The following is a 19,859-nucleotide window of genomic DNA, read 5'->3' as shown; positions in this document are numbered from 1 at the left end:
GTTTGGCCGGGGCCGACTTATGTGTGAAGTTATTCACATGTTACCGTAAAATATCAAATAATATTATTTAGCTCATTCACGTAAGAGACTAGACATATAATATTTCATGGCATTTATGGGTTAGGAGTGACAAATTGTTTGGTAAAGGTATAGCATGTTCTATATGTTATAGTTATTTGAATGACTCTTACCATAATATGTTACGTTAACATACCAGGCACCTTCTCAGTTGGTTATTTATGCCTCATATAACGTACACTTATTCAGCCTGTTGTTCACTATTCTTTATTTTTTTTAAATTGCCTTTCAAATGTCTATTCTCGGTGTTGGGTTTTATCAAATAAATTTCCCCCAAAAATGCGACTTATACTCCAGTGCGACTTATATGTTTTTTTCCTTCTTTATTGCGCATTTTCGGCAGGTGCGACTTATACTCCGGAAAATACGGTATCTTCACGGTTATTGTAACGCTATATGTTTGACATTATTTAAAGGGGAACATTATCATAATTTCAAAAGGGTTAAAAACAATAAAAATCAGTTCCCAGTGGCTTGTTGTTTTTTTTCAAAATTTTACCGGTCCTGGAATATCCCTAAATAAAGCTTTAAAGTGCCTTATTTTCGCTATCTTCGAAACCACTATCCATTTCCCTGTGACGTCATACAGGGCTGCCAATACAAACAACATGGCGGTTACCACAGCAAGATATAGCGACATTAGCTCGGATTCAGACTCTGATTTCAGCGGTTTAAGCGATTCAACAGATTACGCATGTATTGAAACAGATGGTCGGAGTATGGAGGCAGATAGCGAAAACGAAATTGAAGAAGAAATTGAAGCTATTGAGCGAATAGCTATTGACGCTATTCGGCCATAGCATGGGTGTACCTAATGAAGTGGCCCATAGCTTTGCTGCCTTATTAGCATCGCCAGTAAAATGTGCGGACCAAACGATCAGGACTTTCGCATCTTGTGACAATGGAGCAACTTAAATCCGTCGATTGGTGAGTGTTTGTTTCACATTATATGTGGGTATCTAGTTTCAAATGTACATGCAGCTAGCGTAAATAGCATGTTAGCATCGATTAGCTGGCAGTCATGCCGTGACCAAATATGTCTGATTAGCACATAAGTCAACAACATCAACAAAACTCACCTTTGTGATTTTGTTGACTTAATTGTTGTAAATGCATCTGCAGGTTATCCATACATCTCTGTGCCATGTCTGTCTTAGCATCGCCGGTCAAATGTGAAGACACTGGTACATTGAATGGGGGTCTAGCGGCAGGATTTCTTGCCAGTGTTGCAACTTGAATCCCTCCCTGTTAGTGTTGTTACACTCTCCGACTACACACCGACAAGGCATGATGTCTCCAAGGTTCCAAAAAATAGTCGAAAAAACGGAAAATAACATAGCTGAGACCCGGTGTTTGTAATGTGAAAATGAATATGGCGGGTGTGTTACCTCGGTGACGTCACGTTCTGACGTCATCGCTAAAAGACCGATAAACAGAAAGGCGTTTAATTTGCCAAAATTCACCCATTTAGAGTTCGGAAAACGGTTAAAAAAATACATGGTCTTTTTTCTGCAACACCAAGGTATATATTGACGCTTGCGTAGGTTTGGTGATAATGTTCCCCTTTAAAACTTTATCGTGTCCTGAAAATGACAGTTTGTCTTGTCTGTGGTATTAATGAGATTTAATCTCTCAAGGCCCAAGCTGTGTGTTTACATGATTTTTTTTTTTAATTTCTCTTTGCTATTTTGGCTAATTGGACCCTAATTAGAATAAAAACTAAGAATCATCTTTTGATGTAATGTACTTAGTCCATAAGTACACAAATGTGTACTTCATGTTTAGTGACATGGTAATTGTTATTTTTACACTTTAAAAAAAAAAAAAAATTCCATTGTATGTTATACTCTTCCGACACCACCAGATGGCAGTATAAGTGTCCACATAAGTGGCCATAAGACCCCAATTCAGTAGTGTGCACCATTTTGGAAATAAGAGCTAAAAGGTGCTGTCCACGCATGTGGCCACTAAGCCTTTAGAGTTAAAGGACTGTTGTTGGTCCCATGTTGACGTGATAAAACCTTTTTCTTCTTTGTAGATATACATACAATTGTAACGCTTATTTCTTCCTGCACATAATCAATTTTTATAAAGTGGTTGGATGTATTAATTCATGTAAAATTTTCATTAAATGTATTATTCTCTGACAAAAATTGATTCAACATAATATTTATTATTTACACACGCATATTTTACTAGAATACCCTCATGGTCATTACATACATTAAAATCAATACCGTACTGTTTGCTTGTTGAAATACCCTTTAAATCAATTGGCAGCAGTAAAGTGGTCGTTTGGGTAGATATTTGCTCTAAAAGGGGTATTTCAACAAGTAAACAGTACAGTAGGTACTTGATTATGATATATGTAATGCCCATAACAGTATTTTAGTAAAATATGCAGAGATGAGATGTGTCAATTGTCCTCGTCAGCCAGAGAACTTTGATTTTGGGGCGGCAGCGGTAAAGTTTAGATCCATGAAGGAAATAAGAAAGTGAATGAATGTTTATAACTGAACACATTTACATATGTGTCAGGTTCAAACACTGATGACATCTATTAAACAGACAAAGAAGCAAGGAATCAAACAGAGACAGAATTAAATCTGGCTCAATTGAGGAGAAAGGTCTGTGCTGTACTCTTGTACGCCTCCTCTTTTTTTATTGGACTTTCCCTGGTCATAAACAGCTGCTGCCTTTGGTCACAAAACAGTTCAAAGAAAAGGTGCCTGGAGGGTGGTGAGGTCCTTCTTCCTCTCCGCTTTGTAGTTTTCTGGTCAAGACAAAATCTACCTGTGGATTGCAATACATCAAAGAAACCCACCCCTTCATGTCGCTTCCCATCCTACACAGTGGAGATTTACAAGCCTTTTGCTTAGTAGGATCAAAGACAGCTTTGGTGACTCTCACCGGGAACGTGTGGCAACACAAAGTTTTGTGATAACTTGGATACAAACATTCTGACAATATGCATAGAAATTTGTTTTCTTTTGTATTATTTTTTCAATGAATTAAGTAACGTTTATGACATCCTTTTTCCAAGACTACCGTATTACCTTGAATTGCCGCCGGGTGTATAGTATGCGCCTGCCTAGAATTAATGCCGGGTCAAACTCGTTTCGCAAAATAATTAGTGCATGCTTAGCATTACTGCCGGCTCAGGATTAACGCCGGGTCAAACTCGTTTCGCAAAATATTATTTTTATTAGCGCATGTCTAGAATTTCCGCCGGGTCAAACTCGTTTAGCAAAATAATTAGCATATGCCTAGAATTTCCGCCGGGGCAAACTCGTCACGTCACAAGTGACACTTCACCTGTCATCATTTTCAAAATGGAGGAGGCTGATTTCAATAATTTGAAATCGCATAAAGGGAAGAAGATTAAGAGCTTTTCAGTAGGATTTAAGGTCCAAGCTATTGAATATGTTAAAAAGAACAGTAAGCAGCTATGTTTTATTAATATACCGTAGCTGCGTGTGTCAAATATGAGTCATGTAAAGACTCCCGCCTCCTGGTGGTAGAGGGCGCTAGTGATCTTTCTTGCGACTACTCGGCTGCAGAAGAAGTGACAACAGGCAGCAAGAGTGAGCGGCGATCGTTTATTTTTTCCTCTCACTTGCACTTTTAACATGGAGGATTACATATCTAAAATAAAACAGTTTTCTAAACTGGACTTTTAAACGAAGCAGAAGACAGAGAGACTTTTAAAACCGAAGAAAGATAAGGAAGACTTCTATAAACAAGTTATCGATGCTTTTGATCAGAAGGAGCTGCGCATGGACTTCATTTAAAAGTAAAGGTAAGACCATAATAACGTTTTTTTTTATTAAATGTGCTTTTCACGATGGTATCCTTACACTCAAATTTATAAGCGCAGGCCTAAATTTACTGCATGCCTTTGGTAAGCGCCAGAGTGGGAAGAGGTTTTAAAATAATTAGCGCATGCTTGCCTTTACCGCATGCCTTTGGTAAACGCCGGAGTGAGAAGAGGTTTTAAATTAATTAGCGCCCTGGCGGCAATTCAAGGAAGTACGGTATATAGAATGTGAGATAACAGGATAATGAATACATTTATCATTGGGTTTCAAAACAGTTACAAAAAAGTGGGAACCCCAAAATTTACTGTGGGACCCCATTTTTATGACTTCATGGGGTGGTCGGGACCCCGTTTTGAAACTTCCTAGCGCCAACACTGTGTGTGTGAATGATTATTTCTTACCTCGTGTGTGTGTGTTTCAGAGGCTTCTACCCAAAAGGCGGGGGAGAGGTGGCCGTCTCTGTGAGTCCCGTCAAAGAGTTGCAGGCCGTCACCATGTTGGACAGAGGAACCATCACCAAGATTCACGGCAGAGCGTATGTCGCCGGCGTGCTGCCTTTCAAGGTACGAATGCTGACGCGGCTCTCCGAGCGGTCGTGTGACTGCCGCGTGTCTGTCTCCAGCTGGCCAAGGACATGTCGACCGCCGCAGTTCGTACAATCAGGAGAGAAATCAAAGATCTCTACGTCAACATTCAAGCACTGCAGGAGAAAGAGAAGGCCTTCGGCAACGGCAACGGCATCATGTAAGCCCCGCCTCCCCGAACAAAACATGACACAGCTAATAATACACCTCATTAATAATGAAATCATGTTATTGTTGGAATTTTCCATGGGGCAATGAAAAAAATGAACCTGCAGGCTTCACTTGACACCAATGACTTAGGTTCCACGTTTTAGCATTAGCTAATTAGATGCTAATAACCAAAACAAAAGTTAATGAAGGGGTATTTGTTGGGAAATCCAAGTTAACATTTTTTGTCTCAGATCCCGATCTGATTTCTTTATGGCCTCAGATCCGATACGATTTAGAAGCAATATTCTATTGCAGGGGTTTCGGACACGCGGCCCGGAGGCCAATTGCGGCCCAAGAGACGTTATTTTGCGCCCCCCACCTTAATATGAAAGTTTAATGTTAGTGCATACTTGCCAACCCTCCCGGATTTTCCGGGAGACTCCCGAAATTCAGCGCCTCTCCTGAAAACCTCTTGAGACAAGTTTTCTCACGAAAATCAGGCGGAGCTGGAGGCCACGCCCCCTCCAGCTCCATGCGGACCTGAGTGAGGACAGCCTGTTTTCAAGTCCGCTTTCCCACAATATAAACAGCGTGCCTGCCCAATGACGTTATAACTGTAGAATGATCGAGGGCGAGTTCTTGGTTCCTTATGTGGGTTTATTGTTAGGCAGTTTCATTATTGTCCTCCCAGTGCGGTAACAACACACAACAACAGCAGTCACATTTTCGTCTGCCGTAAACAGCAATGTTGTGACACTCTTAAACAGGAAACTACTGCCATCTACTGTACATGCATATGGTTAGAAAAATAGTGACAGAGAATAGAACAAGGATGGACAATTCAACCCTTAACTCAACAATGAGTAGATGAGTGTTATGTGTGTGTATATGTGTAAATAAATGAACACTGAAGTTCAAGTATTTATTTTATTTATCTATATATATATATATATATATATATAGCTAGAATTCATTGAAAGTCAAATATTTCTTATATATATATATATATGAAATACTTGACTTTCAGTGAATTCTAGCTGTAAATATACTCCTCTCCTCTTAACATTGAGTGGGTCTAGCATAATATTGTGAAAGTCCAGTCCATAGTTAATCTAACATAATAGTGAGAGTCCAGTCCATAGTGGGGCCAGCGGTGGACCGTCCGGAGCGGAGACAGGTCAGTAGCGCAGAGATGTCCCCAGCCGATGCACAGGGCTGAGGTCCACCCCGGGTCCCGACTCTGGACAGCCAGCACTTTATCCATGGCCACCAGACATGTGCTCTCCCTCCACAAGGGATTGGGGGGAAGAGCATAAAAGAAAATAAACTGCAGATCAACTGGTCTAAGATGGGCGTCTATTTAAAGACTGGAGTATAGACGTGAGTTTTAAGATGGGACTTAAATGCTTCGACTGAGGTAGCATCTCGAACCTGTACCGGGAGGGCATTCCAGAGTACTGGAGCCCCAATAGAAAACGCTCTATAGCCCACAGACTGTTTTTGGGCTCTGGGAATCACTAATAAGCCGTAGTTCTTTGAACGCAGATTTCTTGCTGGGACTTATGGTACAATACAATCAGCAAGTTGGATTGGAGCTAGACCGTGTAGTATTTTATACGTAAGTAGTAAAACCTTAAAGTCTTATTTTTCTCTATCTTCTTCTTATGGGAGATTCAACCTCCACTGTTGTCATTTTTAGTATAAAGTAGTGTAAAGTTCTTACTTATATCTTGCTATGGAAGCACTAAAAACTACCGGTGTAGTGGGATTACATAATTCGTCCTCGGAACTATAGTTATTAGAGAGTTGTGGTCGCACGTTTTTTCATGGGACACGTTTCCGGCGTTGGTGTTGCACTAGTGAGCCATGGATGAAAAGATGCTGCTTTTGACACTTCTTCCACTCCCGTCCTTGCACGCTACACCACTACAACAAAATGACGGGGAGAAGACGCTGTCGAAGGTGAGCCACGTAAATAAGACCACCCAAAAAAACGGCGCATCCTGAAGCGACTATTAGAAAGCGACTTGAAAATGATCTGTAAAACATAATTTGACCAAAGAACCATCAGTACATGTTATGTAGACCACAAAGAAGTGTTTTTAATTTAGAAAAAAAATCATAATATGACCCCTTTAAAGGCCTACTGAGACCCACTACTACAGACTACGCAGTCTGATAGTTTATATATCAATGATGAAGTTTTAACATTGCAACACATGCCAATACGGCCTTTTTAGTTTACTAAATTGCAATTTTAAATTTCGCGCAAAGTATCCTGTTGAAAACCTCGCGGTATGATGACGCGTGCACGTGACATCACGGATTGTAGCGTACATTTTGTTCCAGCCCCGATCCCAGCTATGTCGTCTGCTTTAATCGCATAATCACACAGTATTCTGGACATCTGTGTTGCTGAATCTCTTGCAATTTGTTCAATTAATAATGGAGACGTCAAAGAAGAAAGATGTAGGTGGGAAGCGGTGTAATGCGGCTGCCTTTAGCAACACAAACACAGTTGGTGTTTCCTTGTTTACATTCCCGAAAGATGATGTGACGCTTTACTATGGAACAGAGCGGTCAAGCGAACATGGTTCTCTACCCAGGGTTTCCCACACATTCATTTATTTGTGGCGGCCCGCCACGAAAGAATTACGGCCACCACAAATAAAATAAAATAAAAAACAAAAAATTTGGCTTTTGACTCGCTTGACCACTCATATAAGCAGTGGGACTCTGTCTGTGAATGGAGCTTGTAGTTACATATTATATAAATATGTAAATATTATATAAATATGTACCTAAAGTGTTGTAATTATATTCCAACTCCGCGTTCTTGGTCATTGCCGCCACCGCCGCTTCACCCCCACCCCCCCACCCTGCCGCCTGACCACACCACCACAAATAGATGCCCGACCTGTGGGAAACACTGACCACATGTCAACCGACAGGTTTAGGTGAGAAAATTGTGGTAATAAGTCGCCTCTTACCGTAGACATGTGCGGAGAGCTTGCGTCGTTCCTCGTGCACCTGTCAAAGAGGCAGCTGCGGACTCTCTTGCCTCCTCCGACCGGCCGACCCCGAACGTGGGATGCTTCCACCGTGGAGAAGGGGGGAAAAAAAAAATCTCAGCCCGGCTCCAACGGCTGCCTTCGCTTCGCCTCGTCGAGAAACGTGGCTTCCCTCAGAGACACTGGCGGTCGCCACACCCCTCCGACTTTCAAGTACGACCATATAATCTCACTAAAACACTAGTAACACAATAAGCAGAAAAGGTATTTTACAGAATTATCCTAGTAAATGTGTCTAATAACATCTGAATCTGTCCTCGTCTTTTTTTTTTTTTTTTTTTTTTTCCTAGTCCAAAAGTTGCGAACTTTATCGTCGATGTTCCCTTTCTAAATCCTTTCAGCAAAAATATGGTAATATCGCGAAATGATCAAGTATGACACATAAAATGGACCTACTATTCCTGTTTAAATAAAAAAATCTCTTTTGAGTAGGCCTTTAATGCGCCTTTTGTATGAAAAAACTGAATAGACCCGCTCGTCGACAGTGCGCCTTATAATCTGGAGCGCCCTATGGTCTGTTAAATACGGTAACGACAACAAAAGTATGTGATTGTGTGTGGACAAAAGGCCTTAACGCACAGATAAGTATGTGGTTATTATAGAAGTGTCCGATAATGGCTTTTTTGACTATATCCGATATGCCGATATTGTCCAACTATTAATTACCGATATCGATATATACAGTCGTGGAATTAACACATTATTATGCCCTAATTGTGTTGTGATGCCTCGCTGGATGCATTAAAAAATGTAAAAATGATTTCCAAAATAAATCAACTCAAGTTACGGAAAAAAATGCTAACATGGCACTGCCATATTTATTATTGAATTCACAAAGTGCATTTTTTTTTTTTTTCAACATGCCTCAAAACAGCAGCTTGGAATTTGGGACATGCACTCCCTGAGATAATACTGATACCCACTACAACTATGGGAAATTCTATACTTTGACTTTCACAAAGTACATTATTATTATTATTTTTAAACATGCCTCAAAACAGCTACAAAAATAATGAAGGCACACTGCTTCAGTCCAGAGTATACCAGAGTAATAATGTAAACAAAAACATAGTCCTCCTTTAGTGCAAGACTGCCTGGCATGCTGTATAACAGGAAATTATGAACTGGGCTCAATCTGCCCTGCTCTAACGTATTTGTGTGAGTAACACAAATGTTCTGCAAGCTAGTGGTGAGTGCTTGAAGTGGCCTAGCAGTCAGTCAGAGCTTCTGAAATGCTGCGTTGAGACAAGGCAGCTCCGTTCACTGCAAGCTGCAAAGTGTGCGCCATGCAGGGCAGACAAGCCACACCAAACTCCACCGTAGCTTTTGCCATACTGCGTGCGTTGTCCCTGACCACAACGTGGGCTTTCGCCCTGGGGTGGTTTTTGTTGTGTTTTTGTTTTTTCTTTACGCAGTCTTTAAGCCAGGGGTCCCCAACCTTTTTGTATCCGCGGACCGGTCAACGCTTAATAATTTGTCCCGCGGCCAGGGGGGGGGGCGGGGGGATGGGGTCCTTTTTTTTTTCTTTTTCTTCTTTGTCATTAAAAAGGGACGTTTTTTGTCATGAAAAAGGGAGGTTTTTGTGGTTGGTGCACTAATTGTAAGTGTATATTGTGTTTTTTATGTTGATTTAATAAAAAATTATTATTATTATTATTTTTTTTAATTCTTCTGCGGCCCGGTACCAATCGGTGGTTGGGGACCACTGCTTTAAGCGACAACTGTGTGGTGCTACTTTTTTTCGGTGTTTGCTTTTCATCCATCTTCCGCTTGTATTCGTCGTGTATCTCTTTATGATTCTTAAAGAGGTGGGAGATCAAATTCAATCAATCAATCAATGTTTATTTATATAGCCCCAAATCACAAATGTCTCAAAGGACTGCACAAATCATTACGACTACGACATCCTCGGAAAAACCCACAAAAGGGCAAGGAAAACTCACACCCGGTGGGCAGGGAGAATTCACATCCAGTGGGACGCCAATGACAATGCTAACTATGAGAAACCTTGGAGAGGACCTCAGATGTGGGCAACCAACCGCCCCCTCTAGGGGACCGAAAGCAATGGATGTCGAGCGGGTCTAACATGATACTGTGAAAGTTCAATCCATAGTGGCTCCAATACAGCCGCGAGAGTTCAGTTCAAAGCGGATCCAAGACCGCAGCGAGAGTCCCGTCCACAGGAAACCATCCCAAGCGGAGGCGGATCAGCAGCGTATAGATGTCCCCAACTGATACACAGGCGAGCGGTCCATCCTGGGTCCCGACGAGCGGTCCATCCTGGGTCTCGACTCTGGACAGCCAGTACTTCATCCATGGTCATCGGACCGGACCCCCTCCACAAGGGAGGGGGGGACATAGGGGAAAAAAAAGAAGCGGCAGATCAACTGGTCTAAAAAGGAGGTGTATTTAAAGGCTAGAGTATACAAATGAGTTTTAAGGTGAGACTTAAATGCTTCTACTGAGGTAGCATCTCGTATTAAAGCAGGGGTGTCAAACTCAAATACAGAGTGGGCCAAAATTCTAAACTGAACAAAGCCGCCGGCCAAAGTTGAACAACTTAACCTTTTATTTAGGACCCAAACAAGTTTTGCATTGAATATGGAACACCCAAGGCTCATATAACTTTATAGTGACATGCAAAATCGAGTTTTGTTGGTACCGGGGGTGTATATTGTAGCGTCCTGGAAGAGTTAGTGCTGCAAGGGGTTCTGGGTATTTGTTCTGTTGTGTTCATGTTGTATTACAGTGCGGATGTTCTCCCGAAATGTGTTTGTCATTTTTGTTTGGTGTGGGTTCACAGTGTGGTGTAACAGTGTTAAAGTTGTTTATACGGCCACCCTCAGTGTGACATGTATGGCTGTTGACCAAGTATGCTTTGCATTCACTTGTGTGTGTGTAGAAGCCGCATATATTACGTGACTGGGCTGGCACGCGGTTTGTATGGAGGAAAAACGGGCGTGACGACAGGTTGTAGAGGATGCTAACAGCAGTACTTTTAAGGCACGCCCCCAATATTGTCGGGAGAATGGTTGCCCCGGGAGATTTTCGGGGGAGGCACTGAAATTCGGGATTCTCCTGGAAAAATCAGGAGGTTTGGCAAGTATGAGAATTAGCGTTGAATGCGGTGATACAGCGGCACCGCCACTGTATAATACCGGCGGGCCAGCTCTAATGTTAATTTATTATTGCCTCAAGGGCCAAATGAAATTACACGACGGGCCATATTTGGCCAGCGGGCCAGAGTTTGACACCCATGTATTAAAGGAAGACGTCTCGGTTCCTCCTCGCATAACCAACTTTTTGCAGTCATGTCATATTGGCAGTTTTTTATCCGTCAGACACACTTTAAAAATAATTCCAAACCATAGACATGGTGTTGTTAATCAGTCACAGAGCGAGTTCACTTGTTAGCCAGGCTACAGCACCGGCAACAACACATTCTTGTTGTTGTTATGCTCCGCTCGCAGCGGTTTGATGAGGTCACCAAGCGTCGCCAGTAAACCTCTCATGCTGCAGTCGTCAACTCCTGTGTTGTGTGTGGGAGAGGGGAGGAGCTGCTGACTGGGAGACGCAACTGCTCTGTACTTCTCCCTACGTCCGTGTTTTACCGGATATGTACCGCTCCGTACAGCGGCGTTTTAAAATATCTTTAATTTTACTTTTTGATACCGATAATTTCCGATATTACATTTTAAAGCATTTATCGGCATCTGTAGTTTATTATTAAGTATCCGTGTTGGTCTGGACATGGCCTACATCAGGGGTCAGCAACCTTTTTGAAACCAAGACCTACTTCTTGGGTACTGATTAATGCGAAGGGCTACCAGTTTGATACACACTTAAATAAATTGCCAGAAATAACCAATTTGCTCAATTTACCTTTTAATAAATAAATATATATATATATATATATAATATATAAAGGTATTTCTGTCTGTCATTCCGTCGTACATTTTTTTTCCTTCTACGGAAGGTTTTTTGTAGAGAATAATTGATGTGAAGTGAATAAGTGAAGTGAATTATATTTGTATAGCGCTTTTTCTCTAGTGACTCAAAGCGCTTTACATAGTGAAACCCAATATCTAAGTTACATTTAAACCAGTGTGGGTGGCACTGGGAGCAGGTGGGTAAAGTGTCTTGCCCAAGGACACAACAGCAGTGACTAGGATGGCGGAAGCGGGAATCAAACTTGCAACCCTCAAGTTGCTAGCACAGCCACTCTACCAACCGAGCTAAACCGCCCCAATTGATTAAAAAAAACACCTAATTGAACGGTTTAAAAGAGGAGAAAACACGAAAAAAAAGATAATTTAATTTTAAAACATAATTTGAATTTTAAAGAGTCCCAATTGAATTTAACCGAAAAAAAGAAGAGAAAAAATAGCTAATTTGAATCTTTTTGAAAAAATTTTAAAAAAGAATTTATGGAACATCATTAGTAATTTTTTCTGATTAAGATTAATTTTATAATTTTGATGACATGTTTTAAATAGGTTAAAATCCAATCTGCACTTTGTTAGAATATATAACAAATTGGACCAAGCTATATTTCTAACAAAGGCAAATCATTATTTCTTCTAGATTTTACAGAACAAAAATTTTAAAAGAAATTCAAAATACTTTAAAATAAGATTTAAATTTGATTCTACAGATTTTCTACATTGGCCAGAATATTTTTTTTGAATTTTAATCATAAGTTTGAAGAAATATTTCACAAATATTCTTCGTCGAAAAAACAAGCTAAAATGAAGAATTACATTAAAATGTATTTATTATTCTTTACAATGAAAAAAAGTAATTTACTTGAACATTGATTTAAATTGTCAGGAGAGAAGAGGAAGGAATTTAAAAGGTAAAAAGATATATGTGTTTTAAAAATCCTAAACTCATTTTCAAGGTTTTACTTTTTCTCAAAAATTGTCTTTCTGAAAGTTATAAGAAGCAAAGTAAAAAAATAAATGTATTTATTTAAACAAGTGAAGACCAAGTCTTTAAAATATTTTCTTTGATTTTCAAGTGAAGTGAATAAGTGAAGTGAATGATATTTATATAGCGCTTTTTCTCTAGTGACTCAAAGCGCTTTACATAGTGAAACCCAATATCTAAGTTCCATTTAAACCAGTGTGGGTGCCACTGGCAGCAGGTGGGTAAAGTGTCTTGCCCAAAGACACAACGGCAGTGACTAGGATGGCGTAAGCCGGGATCGAACCTGCAACCCTCAAGTTGCTGGCACGGCCACTCTACCAATCGAGCTATACCGCCCCAAATTCTATCTGAGTTTTGTCTCTCTTAAAATTAAAAATGTCAAGTAAAGCGAGACCAGCTTGCTAGTAAATAAATAAATTTAAAAAAAATAGAGGCAGCTCACTGGTAAGTGCTGCTATTTGAGCTATTTTTAGAACAGGCCAGTGGGCGACTCATCTGGTCCTTACGGGCTACCTGGTGCCCGCGGGCACCGCATTGGTGACCCCTGGCCTAAACGTATTAAGCCTGAAAACTGATTGTGTGTTTTCAGAATCATAGCAGAGTCGTCCACAGGATGTTTGTTTGCGGGTTCAGCTCTGGGCAAGAAAGGTGAGCGGAACTTTGTGTGCAGTACTGTAATTTTTGTTGTCCTTGTGAGGACTCTAGGGGACAAACACAAACCTGAAAAGACATGTTAATATTTTTATGACACACACAAGCTCAGTCTTAGGGATTCCTTGTGTCTTAAAGAGGACGTGTGTGTTTCAGGCGTGTATGCGGACAAAATTGGCATAGAGGCTGCGGAGATGCTGCTTAGAAACATCCGGCACAACGGCTGCGTGGACGAGTTCCTTCAGGACCAGGTAAGCGGTCCGGACTCGTGTAAAGAGGGATTGTGATGACGGCAATCTTGTCTCGTCAGCTCATCATCTTCATGGCGCTGGCAAAGGGGACATCTCGGATTCGGACAGGCGCCGTAACGCTCCACACTCAGACAGCCATCCACGTGGCGGAGCAGCTGACTCAGGTGAGGTCTTGCGATCTTTTAGAACTCCTAAAAAAATATCGGGGGCCGATGTAGTCATGTCAAAGTTGTTTTGTGTTCATATTATAGGATTGATGTGTCGGTTCAGTTTATTTATTTATATAGCACATTTAAAAACATCCCCATTTGGCCAAACTGCTGTACAGACGTAAGAAATAATTAGAAACAAAAAAATAGGGCTCACAGTGTCACATTTACATTGTAACACAGGATGAATAAAATACAATAGTACAACATACCTCTAAAGCAGGGGTGTCCAAACTTTTTCCACTGAGGGCCGCACACTGAAAAATCAAAGCACGCGGGGGCCAAGTTGATATTTTTTCATTTTCAAAATCAATACAATATACACTTTTTTTTAATTTATTTTTTTTATTGTTGGGGCTCCCTCAAGTTAGGTCTTAGGGACCTCGAAGGGTTTCAGTCTTAAACAAGGTTCAAAATAAGTCATATATATTTTTTTTTCATAAAACCCTTGAATCGCTAATTCTACTTCATTATTTTATTTTTTTACTTTTTACAAGCTTTTTGTCAAAACCCAATTTTTTGAGGCAAAATACGAAATATACAATATTTTTCCCAAAAAGATTTTCAAACTGAAATATTTAATCAATCAATCAATCAATGTTTATTTATATAGCCCTAAATTACTAGGGCGATTGTGTGATTACAGTGCATCCTTAAATAGGTCAATAATTCATAGCAAAATTGATTACAATTGTTTTTTTTGTTTTTTTTTAAGAAAAGACAGTTATTAAATTCCACTAAAATCCATGGTGATCCAAAAGTGCCCCACTCCTAAAAAGGTCATGCTTTTTAAAAAAATATATATATTTATTTTTCATGCAACACTTAAATCTCTATATCGGCTTCAGATAATATATATTGTAATTGATTTAGCATATTTCTAATAACAATCAATAGAATAATTAGTATTAGTACATAATTAGTATGGAAACATTTTTTTCTAATTTTCATGTTTTTATGTTTGTTGTATTTATGTCCTTTTTGTCCTTAAATCAATCAATAATTTATAGCAACATTGATTTGTATTCATTATTATTTTTTGAGAAATCATTTAAAAAATTGTGTTATTAGAGTCAACAATGCAACTTTTTCTTGTTGCATTTCACCAATTTCCTCTTTTATTCCACTTTTTTTTTTTTTTTTAAATGTATATATTTTAGTATTTTTAGAATGCTGTGCTGCGGGCCGGTTAAACATTAACTGCGGGCCGCATATGGCCCCCGGGCTACACTTAGGACACCCCTGCTCTAAAGGCCTTAGTGGCCACATGCGTGGACAGCACCTTTTAGCTCTTATTTCCAAAATTGTGTACAGACTGAATTGGGATCTTATGGCCTCTTATGTGGACACTAATACTTCCATCTGGTAGTGTCAGAAGAGTATAACATACAACGGAAATTGGAAAAAACAAAGTGTAAAAATAAAAATATGCATGTCACTACACATGAAGTACACATTTGTGTACTTATGGACTAAGTACATCATATCAAAAGATGATTTTTAGTTTTTATTCTAATTAGGCTCCAATAAGCTTAAATAGTAAAGAGAAATATAAAAAAAAGCATGGAAATAAACAGCTTGGGCCCTAAGAGGTTAAAAGAAGTGCAAAATATATCACCTAAAATTGTGTCAAACTCAAGGACCAGAGGCCAGATCCGGCTAGCGACATCATTTTATATGGCTCGCAAAAACCTGCAAATTATGTTTATAATAAGCATAGTACTTTTCTTACCAAATGTACTTGTTCTTTCTATTTTGACAGGAAAAAAAGCATTTACTGCATGTCACCGCTCATAATTCCTAATGTAATATAGTCCAATAATGCAACAAATATTAAAATGTCATACATTCAGAATTTTTTTTGTTAAACAATAAATAAATAATTGAATATTTGCTTGACTCATGACTTCAAAGCAAGTTATCCATCAAATTATACACTGTTAATGACAATAAATATCGCGGTACAGTTTTTTACATTTACAGTAACACTCTACAAACATAGATATTCCCGGGACAAAAAACTGTTATTTTTTTTCCATTTAAAGTAAAATACTTTAAAAACATTGCAAAATTTTACGGTAAAATTCTGGCAACTCAGATTTTTTTTTTTTAACTGTAAAATCCAAAACATTTTTTACAGTATAGGTAAAAAAAAAAAAATGTAATAATCAAACACATCAGCGATTGTGTGATTACAGTGCATCTGGAAAGTATTCTCACTTCATCAAAATTCTACATAAAATACCCCATAACGACAATGTGACAAGGTTTTCTTTCTAAATTGCAAATAAAAAAACCATCACATGTACATAAGTATTCACAGCCTTTGTCCAAAACTTTGTTGAACATACTGTAGATATTCCCGCGACAAAAAACTGTTATGTTGTTTTTCCATTTAAAATAAAATGCTGTAAAAACATTGTCAAATTTTACGATAAACTTCTGGCAACTGAGATGCCCGTTTTTTTTTTACCGTAAAATCCAACACATTTTTTACAGTATAGGTAAAAAAAATGTGTAATCAGCGATTGTGTGGTTACAGTGCATCCGGAAAAGTATTCTAGGGCCTACTTCATCAAAATTCTACATAAAATACGCCATATGTGATAAGGTTTTCTTTTTAAATTGCAAGTAAAAAAAAAAATCACATGTCGATAAGTATTCACAGCATTTGCCCAATTCTTTGTTGATGCACTTTTGGCAGCAATTACAGCATCAAGTCTTTTTGAATACGATGACACAAGCTTTCTTTGGGCAGTTTCTCTCATTCCTCTTTGCAACACCTCTAAAGCTCCATCAGGTTGGATGGAAAGTGTTGATTTTCATCCAGGATGTCTCTGTACATTGCTGCATTCATCTTAGTCAAGTCAGGGGGGTGACCCAGAACCCGATGGTCACATTCCTCTTTGGAGAGAGAAGAACCTTCCAGAAGGACAACCATCTCTGCAGCAAACCACCAACAAGGTCTGTATGATAGTGTGGCCCGACGGAAGCCATTTCTTGTCAAAAAAAAAAGTTTGCCAAAATGTGCCTGAAAGACTCCAAGACCATGAGAAAACAAAATGATCTGGTCTGATGAGACAAAGATTGAACTCTTTGGCGTCATGTTTGGAGGAAACCAGGCACCGCTCATCAGCAGGTCAATACCATCCCAACAGTGAAGTATAGTGGTGGCAGCATCATGCTGTGGGGATGGTTTTCAGCGGCAGCAACTAAGACTCGTAAGGATAGAGTGAAAGATGAATGCAGCAATATACAGAGACATCCTGGATGAAAATCAACGCTTCCCATCCAACCTGATGAGCTTGAGAGGTGCAGCAAAGAGAGGAATGGGCAACACTGTCCAAAGATGTGCCAAGCTTGTGGCATCTTATTCAAAAAAGACTTGAGGCTGTAATTGCTGCCAAATACAAAACTAAGTATTGAGCAAAGGCTTTGAATACTTATGTACATGTGATTTTGTTATTTTTTTTTTATTTTTTTATTGACATCCAGCCTCAGACCTTCCCATCCATTACATCATATTAACATACATCATATATCTGTTGTCTGCCCTAAATGTCAAATTATTTTTTTGTTTATATCCCAACCATACCACCCACCCCCCTAAAAAACAAGAAAGAAACAGCAAAAAAAACAAGTAGTATCTACAAATACATCAATTAAATCAGGGTTGTCCATTTCGTCGATCGCGGAGGGTGTGTTAGTCGATTGCAAGGCATTTAAAAAAATAGACCTAAAAATTATCGATCAATCTTCACCAAGACGTCACTTTCGTCACTTGATTGACATTCACGACACCTGAGGGTCTTGTGAGATGACACTGGCTGCTGCGAGCTCATTATTAAAGGGGAACATTACCACAGCAGGATATAGCGACATTAGCTCGGATTCAGACTTGGATTTCAGTGGCTTAAGCGATTCAACATATTACGCATGTATTGAAACAGATGGTCGGAGTATGGAGGCAGACAGTGAAAACGAAATTGAAGCTATTGAGCGAATAGCTATTGACGCTATTCCGCCATAGCGTGGATGTACCTAATGAAGTGGCCCATAGCATGGCTGCCTTATTAGCATCGCCCGTAAAATGTGCGGACCAAACGATCAGGACTTTCGCATCTTGTGACACTGGAGCGACTTAAATCCGTCGATTAGTAAGTGTTTGTTTCGCATTAAATGTGGGTATCTAGTTTCAAATGTACATACAGCTAGCGTAAATAGCATGTTAGCATCGATTAGCGTAGCATGTTGGCATCGATTAGCTGGCAGTCATGCCGTGACCAAATATGTCTGATTAGCACATAAGTCAACAACATCAACAAAACTCACCTTTGTGATTTGGTTGACTTAATCGTTGCAAATGCATCTGCAGGTTATCCATACATCTGTGCCATGTCTGTCTTAGCATCGCCGGTCAAATGTGAAGACACTTTGGTACATTCAATTGGGGTCTGGCGGAAGATTTCTTGCCAGTGGTGCAACTTGAATCCCTCCCTGTTAGTGTTGTTACACCCTCCGACAACACACCGACGAGGCATGATGTCTCCAAGGTTCCAAAAAATGGTCGAAAAAACGGAAAATAACATAGCTGAGACCCGGTGTTTGTAATGTGTTGAAATAGAATATGGTGGGTGTGTTACCTCGGTGACGTCACATTCTGACGTCATCGCTAAAAGAGCGATAAACAGAAAGGCGTTTAATTTGCCAAAATTCACCCATTTAGAGTTCGGAAATCGGTTAAAAAAATACATGGTCTTTTTTCTGCAACATCAAGGTATATATTGACGCTTGCATAGGTTTGGTGATAATGTTCCCCTTTAAGAAAAAGTGATAGACAGGAAGGCGAGAAACACTTTTTATTTCAACACATTCGCGCCGTACCGGCTGTCAAAACTCTAAAGACCGACTGCACAGTTCCTATCTTCACAATAAAAGCGCTGCTTCCTCTTGCCTGCGCTTACAAAATAAGAGTCTCAGAAAGCTGGCATGCACAAGCTAGCAAGCTACAGAGCTAATGGATTTCTTGTAAAGTGTATAAAAAGGAGTATGAAAGCTGGACATAAAATATGCCAAAAACCAACCACTTTCATGTGGTGTTGGACAGAAAGGAGGACTTTTGTTTGAAAATGCCGACGTTATCCGCACTTCTGTCGGATTCCAATCAATGCAAGTCATCCGAATCAGGTGATACTCCAACTTATATTCTTGTCTTCATGAAAGAAAGTACTCTATATGTGTTAAACATTATTGCTTTATAATTAAAAACCTTTAATCTGTTAACAAAAACGTATGTTTCATAAATAAAAACATATAAATGATAAATATGAGGTAGATCCCCTTGATTTGGTCGTTTGAAAAGTAGCTCGCCTGCAGAAGAAGTGTGGGCACCCCTGAATTAAATAAACAAATTTATTTAAAAAAAAAAAAAAAAAAAAAAACTTTTTACAACGACATGGGGTATTGTTTTTTGAATTTTTAGGACCAAACCGGATGTATTCCATTCTGCTGCGAATACTTTCCAGATGCACTGTACAACATGAGGCAAATCCTCTTCCATTTCTATTCATATATTGACTGTCTGAGGGCAGCCATAACTGCAATGTGGCCCACTATGAAAATGAGTCTAACACCCCTGGTTTAATTGATGAAAGCTTACCCTCTAATGCAGGGGTGTCAAACTAATTTTAGTTCAGGGGCCGAATAGAGGGAAACATATCACCAAGTGGGCCGGAATGGTAAAATCATGGCATGATAACTTAAAAATACAGACAACTGTGGGTTGTTTTCTTCGTTTTACTTTGGCCAAAAATAGAACAAGCACATTCAGAAAATGTAAAAATCACTGATAATCCTCTGGACAAAACACTTCAAGTTTGTTGAAAATTCTGAGTAAATTGGTGCAGCTTAAAAAAACCCAATCAGTTGAGACTTTGTTTCACACTGAAAAAGATAACTCATTAGATTTACTTAAAAAAATGATTGTAAGTATTTGCACGCAAATGATTTAGGTCAAATTTAATGCTGCAATATCAAGTAACACTCACTTGCCAGTATCAAGTAGATTCTACTTACCATATAACATAACAGTTGTGAAGATACAAAGCATGGGTGTCAA

General features: G+C 39.3%; 1 protein-coding gene across 2 annotated transcripts in view; it reads left to right on the top strand.

The window, feature by feature from the left end:
* Positions 1-19,859, top strand: part of rtca (RNA 3'-terminal phosphate cyclase) — a 53,166-nt gene that overhangs the window by 29,509 nt on the left and 3,798 nt on the right. For both annotated transcript variants that reach the window (XM_061887908.1, XM_061887907.1), the window contains 5 exons: positions 4,318-4,459; positions 4,519-4,640; positions 13,220-13,278; positions 13,438-13,532; positions 13,592-13,696. In XM_061887908.1, the coding sequence (XP_061743892.1) occupies positions 4,318-4,459; positions 4,519-4,640; positions 13,220-13,278; positions 13,438-13,532; positions 13,592-13,696 (523 nt within the window). The remainder of the gene's footprint in view (positions 1-4,317; positions 4,460-4,518; positions 4,641-13,219; positions 13,279-13,437; positions 13,533-13,591; positions 13,697-19,859) is intronic.

Source organism: Nerophis ophidion, linkage group LG26 (genome assembly GCF_033978795.1).
Source record: "Nerophis ophidion isolate RoL-2023_Sa linkage group LG26, RoL_Noph_v1.0, whole genome shotgun sequence".
NCBI lineage: Eukaryota > Metazoa > Chordata > Actinopteri > Syngnathiformes > Syngnathidae > Nerophis > Nerophis ophidion.
Note: the sequence above shows the minus strand (reverse complement) of the source record. Positions and strands in the feature narration are given on the sequence as shown.